This window comes from Bidens hawaiensis, unplaced genomic scaffold (genome assembly GCF_021521415.1).
Source record: "Bidens hawaiensis isolate Kalapana, Puna unplaced genomic scaffold, B.hawaiensis_p1.1 tig00028006_1, whole genome shotgun sequence".
Classification (NCBI taxonomy): Eukaryota; Viridiplantae; Streptophyta; class Magnoliopsida; order Asterales; family Asteraceae; genus Bidens; species Bidens hawaiensis.
Genome location: NW_027494544.1, coordinates 227221 through 248517, shown reverse-complemented (window position 1 = coordinate 248517; position 21297 = coordinate 227221). Strand labels below are relative to the sequence as shown.

General features: G+C 35.6%; 2 protein-coding genes and 2 pseudogenes across 3 annotated transcripts; all 4 read left to right on the top strand.

The window, feature by feature from the left end:
• Nucleotides 1-7805: 7805 nt before the first annotated feature.
• Nucleotides 7806-10399, top strand: LOC143576167 (uncharacterized). Its single transcript, XM_077060326.1, has 2 exons — nucleotides 7806-9726; nucleotides 9816-10399. The coding sequence occupies exons 1-2, from the start codon at nucleotides 7806-7808 to the stop codon at nucleotides 10106-10108; spliced, it is 2214 nt and encodes a 737-aa protein (XP_076916441.1). The 3' UTR covers nucleotides 10109-10399.
• A 1088-nt stretch (nucleotides 10400-11487) lies between these two features.
• Nucleotides 11488-13554, top strand: LOC143576161 (MDIS1-interacting receptor like kinase 2-like; annotated as a pseudogene).
• Nucleotides 13555-15443: 1889 nt separating this feature from the next.
• Nucleotides 15444-17359, top strand: LOC143576159 (MDIS1-interacting receptor like kinase 2-like; the record flags this gene model as incomplete). Its single annotated transcript, XM_077060321.1, has 2 exons — nucleotides 15444-16686; nucleotides 16776-17359. Coding segments are annotated over 2 exons (1536 nt in total), but the record flags the coding sequence as incomplete, so codon positions are not given.
• Nucleotides 17360-18326: 967 nt separating this feature from the next.
• LOC143576158 (leucine-rich repeat receptor-like protein kinase PEPR1) lies at nucleotides 18327-20508 on the top strand (annotated as a pseudogene). Its single transcript, XR_013142900.1, has 2 exons — nucleotides 18327-20126; nucleotides 20216-20508. The product of XR_013142900.1 is annotated as a leucine-rich repeat receptor-like protein kinase PEPR1 (transcript).
• Nucleotides 20509-21297: the final 789 nt, after the last annotated feature.

Genomic DNA, 21297 nt, shown 5'->3' with positions numbered 1-21297 from the left:
TTCTGTAATGCCCAGTTGGAGAAGGCATTGTCCCGGTATGGTGTCCATCATCGCTTCTCTACACCATATCACCCGCAGACGAGCGGGCAGGTCGAGGTCACGAATCGGGGCATCAAAAGGATCTTGGAGAAAACGGTTAGTCAGAACCGTAAGGATTGGTCCGAGAAATTAGATGACGCACTGTGGGCTTTCCGTACAGCCTACAATACACCGATTGGTATGACACCTTTTAAATTGGTGTACGGGAAAGCGTATCATCTCCCTGTTGAACTCGAGCATAAGGCATATTGGGCATTGAAAAGTGTGAATCTTGATCTAGCATGCGCGGGTAAAAACAGGATGGGTCAGTTGCATGAGCTTGAGGAGTTGAGAGGCCAAGCTTATGAGAATTCACGGATTTACAAGGAGAGGATCAAAAAGCTTCATGACGTTCGGTTGAAGAACCATAAACAATTCCAAGCGGGCGATCGTGTTTTGCTTTATAATTCTCGCCTTCGTTTATTCCCCGGGAAGTTGAAATCCCGATGGTCATGAGGATGGACGCATCTTCAAGGTGAACGGTCACCGTTTGAAACACTATTTGAGATTGGCCATGAGGATGGACGCATCTTCAAGGTGAACGGTCACCGTTTGAAACACTATTTGGGTGAGCCGGTCGAGACAGTTTTGGAGGTTGTTGATCTCCACCCCATGACTTAAGTGTGGGGAGTGTGAGTCTAGCTATCGAATCCGTCAAAATTTAGCATGTTTAGGACTTTGTAGATTTTACGTGTTTGTTTTATTCTTGTTTGTTTTCGAAGAGTTAAGCTATCTTTGTAGATTTTGTGATTTTATTTATGTTTGATTTGTGTAGACTTTTTTTATGACTTTGGTTTGTGATGGATGTTATTTGGAATGATGATATAGATTGTGTTTGTGTATTATGTTGTTTGGCGTGGCTTGTTTTGTCTTGCTCTATTGCATGTGCATGTTGTGGATGTTTATTTGCACGGTTGTCGTTGCCAGGTCTTCCCTGTTGACCCTCCCGGGTCTCTTGTCTGGCAGCCTTGCGGTTTTCAAGGGAGTTTTCTGTTCTCTCTTTTGCACTTACTTTTATAGTTGTTTGTTGTGCAACGAGGGCGTTGCACAATTCAAGTGTGGGGAGGGAATTTTTGGAATTTTATGAATTTTGTTTGTCCAAATGTTAATTTTTTTGCAAAACTCCTAAGAAAATTTTTGTAGCAAATAATAACCACTAAGCAATTTTAATTCAACTTTAATTGTTTTGTCAAAGCATAAATCTTTAAGACATTCAAGCCGAAAATCTTTAAAAAGACATACCTTTAAGCATGACAAACAAGATTCACATTCTTAACTTGCAAAAGTTGCCCATTTTGCCCGTTTCCGTGAGTTGGCCTCATCATTATTTTTTCTCATGTTTTTGCAGGCAATTGAGTTAGCCGGGTGATTATTGTAAGGTAGAACTTGTTTTGGGATTGCATTTTAAAACCATATACATATACATGGCATAAACCATTGAGGAATTTAGGATAAACCCTTTGTCTAGCCATTTTTCCACTTATATTTTCCTTACACACATTATCCGCTTAGTAGCCCATGTTTGGCCTTTTCCCGTGTTTTTATTATTTCGCCATATTTTTATCGCCACTTAGCCATATAGCCTTTTATATTTTCACCCATTTTTGGTTAGAAATCCGGTTCGGCTAAGTTAGTTATTTTTTGTATTTCATTTTTGTTGTATTTTATTCACTTGGGAACTTTAGAAGCACAATGCTTTCTCCCAATGTGAAAAGTTTGTATGTAAATATTCATTACTTGTGGCAAAAAAAAAAATCTTTGCAAGAAAAGAAGAGAAGTTATGAAGTTAGTTCATCATATATTAGGTGAAACTTGATTTCAAAGAGCAATTTTTGGTTCGTTAGCTCTTGGCCCGTTTAAACCATTTGGTTTAGTTAGTTAGATTTCGTTTTTGTAGCTAACTTAGTTCTGGATTTTCTAGCCGTTTAGCCACTTTTCCCAAAAATTCCTCATCCTAACCCTAAGCCAAGTTACAACCCTCGAGTACTCGTGTTTTATGCCATGTATGTGTCGGTTTGATTTGACCCTTAAACAAGCCTATGCCTTGCTTAGTCATCGTCTTGGCATCGAGTGTTCTCAACATGCACTATTACACGCATGATCACTAAATATAGCCGAGTGTATGAGTGAACATTGTGAGGATTGCAAGGTGGGAATGTGATGACAATTTGTAATGTTCTCTAGATTATGTCTTCATTCTTATTAGGCATGTTTAGACATATATACAATGCTTGCTTGATCTATTAAAGATTTGAATGATTATTGCTTGTAGGTTATTATTGCTAATGTGGAGTTTGTTTCATTTGCTTGAGGACAAGCAAAGTTCAAGTACCTTAAAGAAAATGATGAAGATGATCAAGAATGTTGGAATTCTACACAAGGGAGAATGTGTTATTTTTGTGTGTTTTGTGTGTCTACAACCAAGGAGCTCCCTTGGTATTTATACTAGTAGAAAGTTGAAAATCATTCAACCGTCATTAATGAAAAAAATTGAAACACTCCAATCAACATTAACCAAGGGATTTAAGTTTGGACCAAAACTTAATGACATGTTGAATGGTATTGACTAAATCAATGGTGTTTCAACTAATCATATAATAAAATAAAAGAATTCACAATTAAAATATATTTTATTTACACAAAATTTTCCAACAGTCATTACCTATGATCAGGGACACCGTCCGTGATCGACCCCGTGCTCTAGCGGTCTTCCTTATTTTCATAATAACTTTCATCCGCTATCATAACTTGCTCCACTCGATACTATAAAACAACATTTGTTAAAATATCTAACTATAACATTAACAAGTCAAACTAAATTGATTTTCGTAAAACTAAATAGCATAGTCATTTACCAAAGAATTAGCCTTCTCAATCCCACCATCATCATCATCATCATCATCATCATCATCATCATCATCAAGTGAATACAACTTTGTTGTTTATTGCATGACCCATTATAAACAACCTAGAACGTTATTTTTGTATTACTTTAAGTCTCGGGTAGCTTTCCTAAAGTTGGGCCCATATGGTACATTGCTTTCGTTTCAAACCTCTATAGCCTTCTCGTCCTACCTTAGGCACATTTTTGTTCTTGGAAACACTAGCTTTTGCTTTTTCTCTTTTTGCCTTCACATAAATCAACAAACCATCATTAATAACATGTAAACATATACATGTAATAGTAAGGGTTTGTATATTGTAGAAAACGAGTGTTGGCAAGAATGGTAGGAAATAATCTCAACCATTTATTAGTAGATCCAAAGGATGAGATTTTTCCAACCAATACAAAAGGTTTTCTAAAGTCTAAACGGTTGTAAAGGGGCAAAATTGTAAAAGTGTGTTGGTTTTAAATGGAGAGTGCTTAAAAAGTAGCTGGTCCTTCATCATCAATATGTAGTCCGGCTGACCAGAATGTTTACTCGCTGATTTCACCCCACCTCATAGCAACACAGTTGGAGATAAATATGAGAAAGATTATCGATGGAATTTGCACAAGTGCGTTGTATTTATCTCGCTTTTAATTGAAAAAAAAAACCCTAGTGTTTTCGCTTAGTATGCTTAAACTCCAGTTAATTGTTGGTGAATTTTCTTCCGTTTTGAGGTTGTTGGGTTTACGATTTGTGATGGTGTGATTGGCTTGTCTTTAATGTGGCCGTTGTGTATGTGTGTTGTTAAATTGCCCATTAGTGAAGCTAAGTTTTTGTTGAGTGGTGCGTGTGTGGGTGTGCGTGTGCTTGTTAGAAGGACAGTTGTTTGGATGAATTTTTGTGTTGTTATGGAAGCTATTTTTGTGGTTATTGTAGCATGTGCGGTTATGTGTGGTGTTGTTCCCCTGGTGCTGCTAAGAAAATATTAGTTTGGGGATGGTTGTGTTGTTAGTAGTGCAAAATTTGTTATTAAGTGTGGTGTGTGTTGGTATGGGTGTGTTGGTTTGCGCCAATGCGTGTAACTTAAGTTGTGTTGGTAATAGACAAGGATCATGTGTTTTTGTTAGTGTTGTTAGTTGTTGGTAGGGTGTTGGTTTATGAGGGTTGGCTGTGCTAGGTATGCGGTAGAAAGGTTTGTGCTGGTTTGTATTAGGAAGGTTGTGTATATGTGTTGTAAATAGGCTATGCTAGGATGTGTTTTGGTTGGGGTTTTTTTTATGTGTGTGTGTGTGTGTGCTGGTAGTGTGCCAGCTTTTAAATATATTGATGTGGTGCTGATGTTTTTAATATGTTTGTCGGGAATTTGATGTTGTATGACTCGGGCTTTTAACTTTGTGTAGCAATCAGAATGAAAAGCGATAGGATTGCGTTAATGATGTCTTTTAGCAAATGCAAAAACACAACCTCAAATCCAATTGACTTGACAAGCGAAACCAAAGGTATTTAGTATTTAAAACCAAAGGTATTTAGTATTTAATATAATAAATGTATAGTTACAGCAAACATTTTTCTAAGAAAACTTGTTGATATTTTGTTGTTTAAGGTGGCCAAGTGGCAAGAAATGAATCTGTAACAAAAAGGAAGGAGTGAGTGGCTAGTTTTGGACTGCAAAGCACGACTCAAAAGACAAGAACAGGCATGTGCTTAATTTTTGCATCCAATCATACTGTTAATGTATTATGAGAGTCAGTAAAGTAATATGGTGTTTTACCATACTTTTTAAATTTGTAGGAGCTACGCGATGTGTGGTGTCATACCTGACTCAGGGCCTGGGTGCGACGTCCCGGGTTGGTACCTGTTTTGCAAATTTATCAGAGTAACGGGTTCATTTTAGCGGAAGTTTTTATATATTAAAATATTAATTTACATTATCAAAATTACTCGGGAATTAAAAACCCAAGTTTTCAGTTTTACAAAACTGTTGTTATATTATTATTATTATTATTATTATTATAAGGATTTATATTATTAAACATAGAGCCATCACAAGCGATCTTCTAATCATCATGACTCCAAATCTCTGTATATCTAGTACTAGCATCTAGTTACCTGCACGGGTGGGAAAAAACACGTCAGCTATATGTTGGTGAAACGTTGACTCGATAAAACAATTTATAACAGTTGTTAAATATAATCATAGTTTTCTGTTCACAATCTCAGCAAGAATGCATGTCATTCCCGGGATTTGTACCATTGCCCTACACACACAATACAAAGGTTCCCCAAGTACATAGCCCCTATTCAGAGACAACCTTCCCCTAGGCTATGTAACCCTGTTGGAGAACTGGTTATAACTGACTTGGCTTTGTATGCCAATTATCAGTTATGTTTGGATCCAGACACATGTGTATTCGGTCTGGGTTGCTTTTTATTATCTATATTGTATTATAACGGTTTTAGAGAAACAATCTCATACAAACATTTATCAGACTCTATGCAATAAACAACATGTCTATTACAAGAACAAAATCAGTTCAGACCATAAAAAGTTAACGTGTTCACTTTATGTTGTCAGTTCAGTGATATAAGAGTCCTTATTGTCACACCCCGACTTAGGGCCTGGGTGCGACGCCCATTAGTTGGTATTCGTTTTTGAAAATATATCAGAGTTGCGGGTTTGTTTTAGCGGAAGTCTTTAAAATATAATATTTAATTATAAAAACTGTCGGGTCAAAATACCTGTTGAATATTGTAAAATATTAGCGGAAGTCTTCTCAGAAAAATTTTATTATATTTGAAAACTCGGGATTTGAATACCCGTTTGATAGTTTAAATACCTATCTTTTGAAAATATATTTCTTTATAATATTTATGAATGAAATATCTAAGCCATCAGATCATCTCTAATGACTCGACTTGTTGCCAATCCTAACTGGTAATCACGTAGTATGCTAATTTTTTAAAGTTAAAGAAGTATATAGCAATATCATACTCAAATTAAAGAGAATAAAATGCTCGTTTTTATGATGTAATTTGTTTAACAAAATATTAGCGTGTGAAAAAGCTATGGTCTCTTAAAGAGTCATTGGATAGTTAGTTTTGAATAAAGGTAAAATATATAACTATTATATAAATTAACAAAAGTTGATAAAAGTTTAAGTAACAAACTTGTAAATTCAAATGTATTGTAGTTTTTTCCTCAAACACTAGTAGTAGTAGATGTGTACACTTATAATTGCAGCCCTCCTGTTGTCCAGTAAATAGTTTTGAACGAAAACTTGCGTTTCGGTATATATAATGATTTACTTCACGAAATTTTTATATTTTAGTTGGATACATACTATACATCGACGGCTAAATATTTCCATACTATATATATTGAAGTATTTCATGTTGAAATATGAGAATTTATATATTTTATTATTATCTAGCTTTTTTTATTATATCATAGATCTTAAAAAAAAAACAAAAACAAAACTCACATTTATAATTTTTAATAACTAAAAGTTTTGTGTACACTTGGAACATAATTTCTTCACATGTTTCGTTCACGCTCTAATTCGCTTCTCCATGTTTTTTTTCTATGAAGTTGTTCATCAACCCCATTTTATATATGCACATCAGTCCCATCTGTACTCGGTTCACCCAATATCCAACGATTTCCACTAAGTTTGAACACACTAAGAGCATTCTCAATCCGTTCCCTAAAATTATGTGAGGGGGATTTGTAAATTATATGATATAGTTATGAGTTGTTGTGAGTAGAGGAGAGAGAACATTTATATGGGAAAGTTAAATTTGAGGTTTTACTGTAGATACTGTATAATATTTTAATATTTTCATAAAGTAGTTGTGAGTGAAAGAAAGAGAAAATATAATGATAAAGATATAAAAATTATTATTTAATTAAACATGAGAGAGAAAATACAGTGTTTTTTAGTTTAATTATTTATCTATCTATAATATATATAATTGAAAACCCCAAAATCCTAGGTGTCGCGATGTAGTCGCTCCCCCCTTTTATGAAATCCAGCAGATTGCTTGATTTTTAAATGGAAGCCTCTCATTGATTTAACCCAAATTCATGGCTATGGGTCTTACCAAAACCTCAGATAGCTTTTAAACGGGTTATAACATCTCATTAAGTTAAAAATTAATATTACCAATTATTTAATAGGAAAATCCTATAAAAAAGGGATATACTAAAATTTAATATCCAATTTAAAAATATAAGGATATTATTTATAATCAATAAACAATTTTATAGTAAAAAACATAAGCAGGTTATGGGTCACCAAATCCAGATAGCTTTTAAACGGGTTATAACATATCATGTTTTTGTGAAACCCTTTCATCATCAAACCTTAAGTATATTATTAAAGCATTATTACAATCTTCTATTATCTTCAAATTATTAACCAAAACTTTATGTAACATTTGAAAGTCAGAATGCTATAAATCTGTTTGTTTGTGATGGAATTTGTTAAAAAGACAACAAAGTGACCATTACGCTATCTGAACTCTTAATTGCTCTGGTGTTTGTGAATTGTATTACGTAAGATGACAGATTAATTTTTTACTAGGACCACCGTTGAGACAGTCCAACTACAACATTGACTCAACCCTTAAAAGGGGTTAGAAATTTTTGGAAAAAAGACATGTTGTCCAACTCCAACATTGACTCAACCCTTAAAAGGGGTTAGAAATTTTTGGAAAAAAGACATGTTGTTGACTAAAGGTTCCTTTCTGTCGTTGACTTCCAAAGTTATATATTATATGTTCAATAACACTTAGAGAATCCATAAAGCAACATTCGTTCAGTTTATAGATAAACAATCAATAAATAATAATTATATAATGTGGCATACTAACACTAATACTATTGCTCATCTTCTTCTTACGATCCTGTTTTTCATGTTATCGCAAACCACTGCCACTCATTTCAACAATTCATCATTAGAAGGAAAAGCCTTGGTTGCAACCAATTGGTGGCCACAATATGTAAATGCTTCTAATCATTGTACTTGGGATGAAATCACTTGCGATGAAGCAGGAAGTGTCATTGCGATATTCTTATACGATCATGATAAGCTTGAAGGTAATCTTGGAAGCCTTGACTTCTCTTCATTTCCAAACCTTGATACCCTTTTTATTCATAACTGTGGTCTTGAAGGAAGCATCCCAGAGCAGATTGGTTTGCTCTCAAATCTCACCGAACTTTCACTTCGGGGGAATCGACTCTCAGGTAACTTACCTCTTTCCCTCACCAATCTCACCCGTTTAGAAGTCCTTTCTCTTTTTATGAACAATTTCAGTGGTGAGTTACCTGTTTGGCTCACCAAGCTCGTCAATTTGAAATACCTTGATCTTTCTGGTAACAGTTTCAGTGGTGAGTTACCTGTTTGGCTCACCAAGCTCACCCATTTAGAATACCTTTCTCTTGGGAAAAACCAACTAAGGGGTCCAATCCCACCATCTTATGGTTCCATGCTCAATCTCACAGTCCTATACTTGAGCACAAACCATCTCAATTCATCCATCCCACACGAAATTGGTAATTTGCAAAACCTGGATACGTTGAATCTGGGTGACAACAATTTTGTAGGTCCAATTCCCTCAAGTTTTGGTAACCTAAGCCAGTTATATTATCTAAACCTTAGCATGAATGCCATAAGTGGAGACATACCTCTAGATATAGCGAATTTGATAAACCTACAAAATCTCTACCTTAATCATAACAGTCTTGTGGGTCATGTTCTTGGGAACCTGTCTAGGCTTTCTTACCTAGATGTTTCATCAAACCAGTTGTCAGGTAATTTGTCCTTCCAGAAACCATGTAGTCTACAACATCTAGACGTCTCTATGAATCATATCACTGGAGCTTTCAAAAGTTTTCGTGTTTGCCAACACCTACAGTACCTGGACCTTAGTAGTAATAATTTTGTTGGAAGAGAACTTGAGGAATTTGACTTTCCGGTTTTATGGTTCTTAAATCAGTCTCTGAATCATAATCCCGCTGCATTCAGCCCCAATCTGAATAGAGAACATATGCCAAGAAACAAACTGGTCTATCTGATCATTTTTCTTCCCATCATCTTGGGATTTTGTTTGTTGCTTCTTACTTACGTGTGTTACACTAATCACAAGGCTACCTTAAAAAATATCAAGACGGAAACACAAAAGCATGGAAATGTTTGTTCAATGCTGAATTATGACGGAACAATTGCGTACGAAGACTTCATCACTGCTACTGAGGATTTTGACCTCAAATACTGCATTGGAACTGGTGGCTATGGTAGTGTTTATGAAGCAAAACTACCTAATGGTCAAATATTTGCTTTAAAGAAACTACATCGTTTTGAAGCTGAGCAACCTGCATTCGACCAGAGTTTCAAGAATGAAGTCCAAATGTTGATCAACCTAAGACACAAAAGCATTGTCAGACTGTATGGTTTTTGTTTGCATACCAAATGCAACTTCCTTGTATACGAATACATGGAAAAGGGAAGCCTATTTTGCACCTTGAGCAACAGTGAACTGGCTGTTGAAGTGGACTGGATGAAGAGGGTGAGCATTATCAAGGATGTAGCCCAAGCTTTGGCATACATGCATCATGATTGCAGCCCGCCTATCGTTCATAGAGACATATCAACCAACAACATTCTCTTGAACTCAAAAATGGAAGGATTTATTGGTGACTTTGGCACAGCCAGATTGCTCGATCCTGATTCCTCCAATCGAACGCTAATCGTAGGAACTTTGGGATACATTGCTCCAGGTATATCTACCTAATATTGCACTTCTTTTATGCTTATTAACAGTTACAAATATTCTAATAATCCTTTGTTGTATATACTCGTCATGTAGAGCTTGCATATAACATGATTGTAACAGAGAAATGTGACGTCTATAGCTTTGGGGTGGTGGCACTTGAGACAATTGGAGGGAAGCATCCTGGAGACCTCCTGTCTTCGCTGAACCATTCGACTAGTCATGGCATAATGCTGGAAAATATATTGGACAAGCGACTCCCTTATCCAACCAACAGGTCAATCGAAAAGGAAATCATGCGTGTTTGTAATGTAGCATTTGCATGCATTCTCACAGATCCAAAATGCCGACCGACAATGAGAAACGTGTCTCAGGAATTATCATGTTAAGGGTATTGATCATTAACTATATATAATTTTATCACGAATGCATGCCTACTCTATCTATCACGTTCCATATTTAGCAGATTATAGGGCCCAAATATATGTATGATATAGAAACAACGTTATGGTAGCAGTTTGTAGAATCAGAAAAACATCGAACAGGGGCTCACCGAAAGCTGATATAACTTATTATGTGCTGAAGCATGCTAAAATGTCAATTTATGTTAAGTGGGCCTGATATTTTCTTTAAATTATGCTCGTACCTGTTGCACTTCAATATTGAGGGTTTACTATTTGCTGCAAAATCTGTAGTATTACTATCCAGGATGAGAACTAAGTAGATTAAATGCTATAAGAAACTTAAACAGATATTTTGAAAAATTCTGAATGAACTGAAGCTTTGGTATATATGCAAATATTTTGAAGTCCAAATTTGAACCCATATAGTGGAACCCAGCTTATATAAGCTATAATTTTTAAAACATGGATGATCATATACTTGTAACTGCACACATTTTACATATTTTACAAATCAAAATTACTTCAATTTTAGTTTTGGTTGGAATGTAGGTTTAAAACTAATTACTTCAATTTTAGTATGGAGTTGACTTCCAAAAGCGTCCATAAATGGTTTCTAGGGAACATTCGTTTAGAATTGGAATCAACTTCCTCGTTCGTGTTGATCAAATGAGCAACTTATACTATGACTTTCAATAGCAAAAGTGTAAAACCAATAACCTTATTGTTACTGTAATATAGAAGCAGGACAAGAAAACCTGCTATAGCAAAATAGATTAAGCGAATACTTGGTCAAATAGAAATGAGAAGAAGGTGTTCCATACACTTTTTATTATTTTTTTGAATGTCGGATTTATTTTAATCCTTGTTGTTTATGAGACTTGAACTCAAGACCTCTCCCTCTCCCTCATAAACCCAGGTGTTTAAAGGCATTGCCTTTGTTAATGGGCCACCACCCCATTAGTTGTTCGATGAACTTACCTTTTCGTTAGGTTAGGGTGGAGAGGCGCTGAAAAGAGCACCAATGTTCGTATTTTACACAAGTAAAAGAATATTTTGTTCTGCATGTGTATCCGTGAATCCTTTGAGTAGTTAAAAAAAAGTAAAAGCTTAGGAATAATAGTGATGAGTGAATGCAAAAGCCAGGAAACAGTGCAATAAAAATGATTTCTGTATGGTATCATTGCTATTACTGGCTTTAGCCCACAGCGACATCACTTAAGACCGTAATCAGACCGTAATCCATCCCAAACGAAATTGGTAATTTGCAAAACCTGAAACGGTTGAACCTGGGTGACAACAATTTTGACGGCCCAATTCCCTCAAGTTTTGGTAACCTAAGCCAGTTATATTATCTAAACCTAGGCATGAATTCCATAAGTGGTCCCATACCTCTAGATATAGCGAATTTGATAAACCTACAAAATCTCTACCTTAATCATAACAGTCTTGTGGGTCATGTTCATCCAAAATTTGGAAACCTATCTTACCTTGATTTTTCATCAAACCGGTTGACGGGAAACGTGTCGTTTCAGTATCCCTGTCGTCTACTGCATCTAGACCTCTCCATGAATCTGATGACAGGAGATATCACCAATCTAAGTAACGGCTGCGTTGACTTGAACTACTTAGACATTAGTATGAACAAACTTACTGGTCCAATACCTCACTCTTTTGGTTCTATAGTCAATCTAACTGTCCTCAACTTGAGCACAAATCAATTGAATGGATCCATCCCAAAGGAGATCACTAATTTACAAAAGCTAGAAATGTTGAATCTGGGTGTCAACAATGTTGACGGTCCACTTCCCTCAAACATTGGTAATCTAAGCCAATTGAAAATTTTAAACCTTGCCATGAACTCTATAAGTGGCCAGATACCTCTGGATATAGCAAGTTTAATGAACTTAGAACATGTCGATCTTAATCATAATAGTCTTGTGGGTCCTGTTCATCCTAAATTTGGAAAATCTTCAAGACTTTCTCATCTTGATTTTTCATCAAACCAGTTGTCATGAAATGTATCGTTTCAGTGCAATGCTTGTTATTTAAGGTATCTAAACCTCTCTATGAATCATATGACTGGAGCTATCACAAGTTTGCTTGTTTGCACTGACTTAGACCACTTGGACCTTAGTAGTAAAAATTTTGTCGGAGAAGAACTTGATAATCGGGAGTTCCCACATTTGAAGTTCTTAAATCTGTCTCTGAATAATTTGACTGCAATCAAGCCCAATCGCTCTTCAGTACATGACCCAAAAATTGGCTGGTCATGCAATGCTTTTAGTGTATCAACCTCCGAAGAGCATATGCTAAAAAACAAACAAGTCCACCATTTGACCACTTTTGTTCCCATAATCGTGGGACTTTGCTTATTGCTTCTTGTTTGTGTTTGCTACAAAATCTATATGGCTAGCGGAAATAATATCCAGCCAAAAGGAAAGAAACATGGAAATGTTTGTTCAATATTGAATTATGACGGTACGATTGCGTATGAAGACTTCATCACTGCTACTGAGGATTTTGACCTGAAATACTGCATTGGAACCGGTGGCTATATGTAGTGTTTATGAAGCCAAACTGCCTGACGGTAAAACATTTGCTTTGAAAAAACTACATCGTTTTGAAGCTGAGCAACCGGCATTCAACCAGAGTTTCAAGAATGAAGTCCAAATGTTGACCAATTTAAGACACAAAAGCATTGTCAGACTGTATGGTTTTTGTTTGCATAACAAATGCAACTTCCTAGTATATGAATACATGGAAAAGGGAAGCCTATTTTGTGCCTTGAGTGACATCAAATTAGCTGTTGAAGTGGACTGGATGAGGAGAGTCAACATTATCAAAGATGTAGCCCATGCTTTGGCATATATGCATCATGATTGCATCCCTCCAATCGTTCGTAGAGACATATCAACCAACAGTATTCTCTTGAACTCAGAAATGGAAGGATTTGTTGCTGACTTTGGAGCAGCCAGATTGCTCGACCTGGACTCATCCAACCAAACAGGAATTGTAGGAACTTTGGGATACATTGCTCCAGGTATTTTTACCTAATCTTGCACTTCTTTTATGTCTATTAACAATTAGAAATATTCTAATAATCCTTTGGTGTATCTACTTGCCATGTAGAGCTTGCATATAACATGATTGTAACAGAGAAATGTGACGTGTAAAGCTTTGGGGTGGTGGCACTTGAGACAATTGGAGGGAAGCATCCTGGAGACCTCCTGTCATCGCTGAACCATTCAACTAGTCATGGTATAATGCTGGAAAATATATTGGACAAGCGACTCCGATATCCAACCAACAGGTCAATCGAAAAGGAAATCATGCGTGTTTGTAATGTAGCATTTGCATGCATTCTCACAGATCCAAAGTGTCGACCGACAATGAGAAACGTGTCTCAGGAATTATCATGTTAAGTGTATCGATCATTAACTACATATAATCTTATCACGATTGTACTTACACATGCCTACTCTATCTATCACATTCCATATTTAGCATATTATAGGGCCCAAATATATGTATGATATAGAAACAAAGTGATGGTAGCGGTTTATAGAATCAAGAACACATTGAAAAAAGGCTGGCTGAAAGCTTAGATGACTTAGTATGTGTTGAAGCATGCTAAAATATCAATCTTTGTTAAGCTTGCCTGATATTTTTATTAATAATAAGTTCGGGTAGCTTATTTTTGTTTAAAAAAAGTTTGGTTCATTTATTTTTGTTAAAAAAATAGTTTGGTTCGTTTTTTTATGTTATTAAAAATAAGTTTGGTTAGTTTTTTTTAAAAATAGTCGATACGCTTGTTTTTGTTAAAGCGAATTGTTCAGTTCATTTAGTTTAGTAAAGAAAAGAATTTCGGTATTTTATTTTTGTTGAAAAAGTAGTTCAGTTAGTTTATTTTTGTCAAAAAAGTAGTTCATTTAGTTTATTTTTGTTAAAGAAGTTGTTCGATTTAAAAAATAAGCTTAATTCATTTTTTTGGTTAAAATGTAGTTGGATTCATTTATTTTTGTTAAACGAAATGAACTAAACTGCTTGTTAAAAAAAGTGGTTCGTTCTTTTGGTAAAAAAAAAAGTAGTTCGATTCGTTTATATTTTTTAAAAGATAAGTTGGTTTGTTTATTTTTGTTATAAAGTAAGTCCGGTTCGTTTATTTTTGTTAGAAAGGTAGTTTGATTCGTTTATTTTTGTTAAAAAATAAGTTCGGTTTGTTTATTTTTGTTAAACAAGTAGTTTGATTCGCTTAATTTTGTTAAACGAAACGAACTACTTGTTAAAAAAAGTGATTCGATTCGTTTAGTTTGATAAAAAAATTTTAGTTTGGTCCTTGTTTTTGTTAAAAAGTAGTTCGGTCCGTTTATTTTTGTTAAAAAAATGGTTCGATTTGTTTATTTTTGTTAAACGAAACGAACTACTTGTTAAAAAAGTGATTTGGTTCGTTTAGTTTGATAAAAAAATCAGTTTGTCCTTTTTTTTTTGTTGAAAAGTAGTTCGGTTCGTTAATTTTTGTTGAAAATGTGGTTCGGTTTGTTTATTTTTGTTTAAAAAAATTAGTCTAGTTCATTTATTTTTGTTAAAAGGATAAGGGGAGTCAACATGACCAGTTATGATGTAGGTTTAAAACTAATTACTTCAATTTTAGTATGGAGTTGATTTCCAAAAGCGTCCATAAATGGTTTCTAGGGAACATTCGTTTAGAATTGGAATCAACTTCCTCGTTCGTGTTGATCAAATGAGCAACTTATACTATGACTTCCAATAGCAAAAGTGTAAAACCAATAACCTTATTGTTACTGTAATATAAAAGCAGGACAAGAAAACCTGCTATAGCAAAATAGATTAAGCGAATACTTGGTCAAATAGAAATGAGAAGAAGGTGTTCCATACACTTTTTATTATTTTTTTGAATGTCGGATTTATTTTAATCCTTGTTGTTTATGATACTTGAACTCAAGACCTCTCCCTCTCCCTCTCCCTCATAAACCCAGGTGTTTAAAGGCATTGCCTTTGTCAATGGGCCACCACCCCATTAGTTGTTCGATGAACTTACCTTTTCGTTAGGTTAGGGTGGAGAGGCGCTGAAAAGAGCACCAATGTTCGTATTTTACACAAGTAAAAGAATATTTTGTTCTGCATGTGTATCCGTGAATCCTTTGAGTAGTTAAAAAAAAAGTAAAAGCTTAGGAATAATAGTGATGAGTGAATGCAAAAGCCAGGAAACAGTGCAATAAAAATGATTTCTGTATGGTATCATTGCTATTACTGGCTTTAGCCCACAGCGACATCACTTAAGACCGTAATCAGACCGTAATCCATCCCAAACGAAATTGGTAATTTGCAAAACCTGAAACGGTTGAACCTGGGTGACAACAATTTTGACGGCCCAATTCCCTCAAGTTTTGGTAACCTAAGCCAGTTATATTATCTAAACCTAGGCATGAATTCCATAAGTGGTCCCATACCTCTAGATATAGCGAATTTGATAAACCTACAAAATCTCTACCTTAATCATAACAGTCTTGTGGGTCATGTTCTTGGGAACCTGTCTAGGCTTTCTTACCTAGATGTTTCATCAAACCAGTTGTCAGGTAATTTGTCCTTCCAGAAACCATGTAGTCTACAACATTTAGACGTCTCTATGAATCATATCACTGGAGCTTTCAAAAGTTTTCGTGTTTGCCAACACCTACAGTACCTGGACCTTAGTAGTAATAATTTTGTTGGAAGAGAACTTGAGGAATTTGACTTTCCGGTTTTAGGGTTCTTAAATCAGTCTCTGAATCATAATGTCGCTGCATTCAGCCCCAATCTGAATAGAGAACATATGCCAAGAAACAAACTGGTCTATCTGATCATTTTTCTTCCCATCATCTTGGGATTTTGTTTGTTGCTTCTTACTTACGTGTGTTACACTAATCACAAGGCTACCTTAAAATATATCAAGACGGAAACACAAAAGCATGGAAATGTTTGTTCAATGCTGAATTATGACGGAACAATTGCGTACGAAGACTTCATCACTGCTACTGAGGATTTTGACCTCAAATACTGCATTGGAACTGGTGGCTATGGTAGTGTTTATGAAGCAAAACTACCTAATGGTCAAATATTTGCTTTAAAGAAACTACATCGTTTTGAAGCTGAGCAACCTGCGTTCGACCAGAGTTTCAAGAATGAAGTCCAAATGTTGATCAACCTAAGACACAAAAGCATTGTCAGACTGTACGGTTTTTGTTTGCATAACAAATGCAACTTCCTTGTATACGAATACATGGAAAAGGGGAGCCTATTTTGCACCTTGAGCAACAGTGAACTGGCTGTTGAAGTGGACTGGATGAAGAGGGTGAGCATTATCAAGGATGTAGCCCAAGCTTTGGCATACATGCATCATGATTGCAGCCCGCCTATCGTTCATAGAGACATATCAACCAACAACATTCTCTTGAACTCAAAAATGGAAGGATTTATTGGTGACTTTGGCGCAGCCAGATTGCTCGATCCTGATTCCTCCAATCGAACGCTAATCGTAGGAACTTTGGGATACATTGCTCCAGGTATATCTACCTAATATTGCACTTCTTTTATGCCTATTAACAATTACAAATATTCTAATAATCCTTTGTTGTATATACTCGTCATGTAGAGCTTGCATATAACATGATTGTAACAGAGAAATGTGACGTCTATAGCTTTGGGGTGGTGGCACTTGAGACAATTGGAGGGAAGCATCCTGGAGACCTCCTGTCTTCGCTGAACCATTCGACTAGTCATGGCATAATGCTGGAAAATATATTGGACAAGCGACTCCCTTATCCAACCAACAGGTCAATCGAAAAGGAAATCATGCGTGTTTGTAATGTAGCATTTGCATGCATTCTCACAGATCCAAAATGCCGACCGACAATGAGAAACGTGTCTCAGGAATTATCATGTTAAGGGTATTGATCATTAACTATATATAATTTTATCACGAATGCATGCCTACTCTATCTATCACGTTCCATATTTAGCAGATTATAGGGCCCAAATATATGTATGATATAGAAACAACGTTATGGTAGCAGTTTGTAGAATCAGAAAAACATCGAACAGGGGCTCACCGAAAGCTGATATAACTTATTATGTGCTGAAGCATGCTAAAATGTCAATTTATGTTAAGTGGGCCTGATATTTTCTTTAAATTATGCTCGTACCTGTTGCACTTCAATATTGAGGGTTTACTATTTGCTGCAAAATCTGTAGTATTACTATCCAGGATGAGAACTAAGTAGATTAAATGCTATAAGAAACTTAAACAGATATTTTGAAAAATTCTGAATGAACTGAAGCTTTGGTATATATGCAAATATTTTGAAGTCCAAATTTGAACCCATATAGTGGAACCCAGCTTATATAAGCTATAATTTTTAAAACATGGATGATCATATACTTGTAACTGCACACATTTTACATATTTTACAAATCAAAATTACTTCAATTTTAGTTTTGGTTGGAATGTAGGTTTAAAACTAATTACTTCAATTTTAGTATGGAGTTGACTTCCAAAAGCGTCCATAAATGGTTTCTAGGGAACATTCGTTTAGAATTGGAATCAACTTCCTCGTTCGTGTTGATCAAATGAGCAACTTATACTATGACTTTCAATAGCAAAAGTGTAAAACCAATAACCTTATTGTTACTGTAATATAGAAGCAGGACAAGAAAACCTGCTATAGCAAAATAGATTAAGCGAATACTTGGTCAAATAGAAATGAGAAGAAGGTGTTCCATACACTTTTTATTATTTTTTTGAATGTCGGATTTATTTTAATCCTTGTTGTTTATGAGACTTGAACTCAAGACCTCTCCCTCTCCCTCATAAACCCAGGTGTTTAAAGGCATTGCCTTTGTTAATGGGCCACCACCCCATTAGTTGTTCGATGAACTTACCTTTTCGTTAGGTTAGGGTGGAGAGGCGCTGAAAAGAGCACCAATGTTCGTATTTTACACAAGTAAAAGAATATTTTGTTCTGCATGTGTATCCGTGAATCCTTTGAGTAGTTAAAAAAAAAAGTAAAAGCTTAGGAATAATAGTGATGAGTGAATGCAAAAGCCAGGAAACAGTGCAATAAAAATGATTTCTGTATGGTATCATTGCTATTACTGGCTTTAGCCCACAGCGACATCACTTAAGAGCGTAATCAGACCGTAATCCATCCCAAACGAAATTGGTAATTTGCAAAACCTGAAACGGTTGAACCTGGGTGACAACAATTTTGACGGCCCAATTCCCTCAAGTTTTGGTAACCTAAGCCAGTTATATTATCTAAACCTAGGCATGAATTCCATAAGTGGTCCCATACCTCTAGATATAGCAAATATGATAAGCTTAGAACATCTCGACCTTAATAATAACAGTCTTGTGGGTCATGTTCATCCAAAATTTGGAAACCTATCTTACCTTGATTTTTCATCAAACCGGTTGACGGGAAACGTGTCGTTTCAGTATCCCTGTCGTCTACTGCATCTAGACCTCTCCATGAATCTGATGACAGGAGATATCACCAATCTAAGTAACGGCTGCGTTGACTTGAACTACTTAAGACATTAGTATGAACAAACTTACTGGTCCAATACCTCACTCTTTTGGTTCTATAGTCAATCTAACTGTCCTCAACTTGAGCACAAATCAATTGAATGGATCCATCCCAAAGGAGATCACTAATTTACAAATGCTAGAAATGTTGAATCTGGGTGTCAACAATGTTGACGGTCCACTTCCCTCAAACATTGGTAATCTAAGCCAATTGAAAATTTTAAACCTTGCCATGAACTCTATAAGTGGCCAGATACCTCTGGATATAGCAAGTTTAATGAACTTAGAACATGTCGATCTTAATCATAATAGTCTTGTGGGTCCTGTTCATCCTAAATTTGGAAAATCTTCAAGACTTTCTCATCTTGATTTTTCATCAAACCAGTTGTCATGAAATGTATCGTTTCAGTGCAATGCTTGTTATTTAAGGTATCTAAACCTCTCTATGAATCATATGACTGGAGCTATCACAAATTTGCTTGTTTGCACTGACTTAGACTACTTGGACCTTAGTAGTAAAAATTTTGTCGGAGAAGAACTTGATAATCGGGAGTTCCCACATTTGAAGTTCTTAAATCTGTCTCTGAATAATTTGACTGCAATCAAGCCCAATCGCTCTTCAGTACATGACCCAAAAATTGGCTGGTCATGCAATGCTTTTAGTGTATCAACCTCCGAAGAGCATATGCTAAAAAACAAACAAGTCCACCATTTGACCACTTTTGTTCCCATAATCGTGGGACTTTGCTTATTGCTTCTTGTTTGTGTTTGCTACAAAATCTATATGGCTAGCGGAAATAATATCCAGCCAAAAGGAAAGAAACATGGAAATGTTTGTTCAATATTGAATTATGACGGTACGATTGCGTATGAAGACTTCATCACTGCTACTGAGGATTTTGACCTGAAATACTGCATTGGAACCGGTGGCTATATGTAGTGTTTATGAAGCCAAACTGCCTGACGGTAAAACATTTGCTTTGAAAAAACTACATCGTTTTGAAGCTGAGCAACCGGCATTCAACCAGAGTTTCAAGAATGAAGTCCAAATGTTGACCAATTTAAGACACAAAAGCATTGTCAGACTGTATGGTTTTTGTTTGCATAACAAATGCAACTTCCTAGTATATGAATACATGGAAAAGGGAAGCCTATTTTGTGCCTTGAGTGACATCAAATTAGCTGTTGAAGTGGACTGGATGAGGAGAGTCAACATTATCAAAGATGTAGCCCATGCTTTGGCATATATGCATCATGATTGCATCCCTCCAATCGTTCGTAGAGACATATCAACCAACAGTATTCTCTTGAACTCAGAAATGGAAGGATTTGTTGCTGACTTTGGAGCAGCCAGATTGCTCGACCTGGACTCATCCAACCAAACAGGAATTGTAGGAACTTTGGGATACATTGCTCCAGGTATTTTTACCTAATCTTGCACTTCTTTTATGTCTATTAACAATTAGAAATATTCTAATAATCCTTTGGTGTATCTACTTGCCATGTAGAGCTTGCATATAACATGATTGTAACAGAGAAATGTGACGTGTAAAGCTTTGGGGTGGTGGCACTTGAGACAATTGGAGGGAAGCATCCTGGAGACCTCCTGTCATCGCTGAACCATTCAACTAGTCATGGTATAATGCTGGAAAATATATTGGACAAGCGACTCCGATATCCAACCAACAGGTCAATCGAAAAGGAAATCATGCGTGTTTGTAATGTAGCATTTGCATGCATTCTCACAGATCCAAAGTGTCGACCGACAATGAGAAACGTGTCTCAGGAATTATCATGTTAAGTGTATCGATCATTAACTACATATAATCTTATCACGATTGTACTTACACATGCCTACTCTATCTATCACATTCCATATTTAGCATATTATAGGGCCCAAATATATGTATGATATAGAAACAAAGTGATGGTAGCGGTTTATAGAATCAAGAACACATTGAAAAAAGGCTGGCTGAAAGCTTAGATGACTTAGTATGTGTTGAAGCATGCTAAAATATCAATCTTTGTTAAGCTTGCCTGATATTTAATTTATCTAAATTATACTAGTAGCTGTTGCACTTCAATATTGATTACTATCCAGGATCAGAGCTAAGTAGATCACATGCTATAAGGTACTAAACATATATTTGGTATGCAAATTTTGCACCACATAATATGTTTTAAAATATTTTAACCCGTAGTGGAACCCGGCCAGCCTATCTAATATAGAATTGATGATAATCATATACATGTGACTGCACCAGTTCTACAACTTTTACAAATTAAAGTTACTTTGATTTCGGCTTTGGTTTGAATATATACTCTTGAAACTAATACAAACAGATTTTTATAAAACACCTTCTAGCATGTCCCTGGAGATTTGCTTTAATAAAGAAAACTTATCAGTTGTTACCTGGACGCATTTTGACTGATTTAAAATGACTCATTTGGACCAAATAATAGTTGATTTCCCACATGATCCATTAAGTACAGCTACAACATGTACATGGTTAATAGAAGTTGTTAGTTATTTTAGTATAGGTGGCCATTTTGTGTAGTTGGAGTTGACACGAGTGCAAATGCAAATTTA

What these genes read in the sequence shown, in the direction of transcription:
- LOC143576167 (XM_077060326.1), top strand. Translation starts at nt 7,806, where the DNA reads ATGTGGCATACTAACACTAATACTATTGCTCATCTTCTTCTTACGATC. An exon ending in TTTGGGATACATTGCTCCAG is followed by an intron (nt 9,727 to 9,815) that starts GTATATCTACCT and finishes CTCGTCATGTAG; the next exon opens with AGCTTGCATATAACATGATT.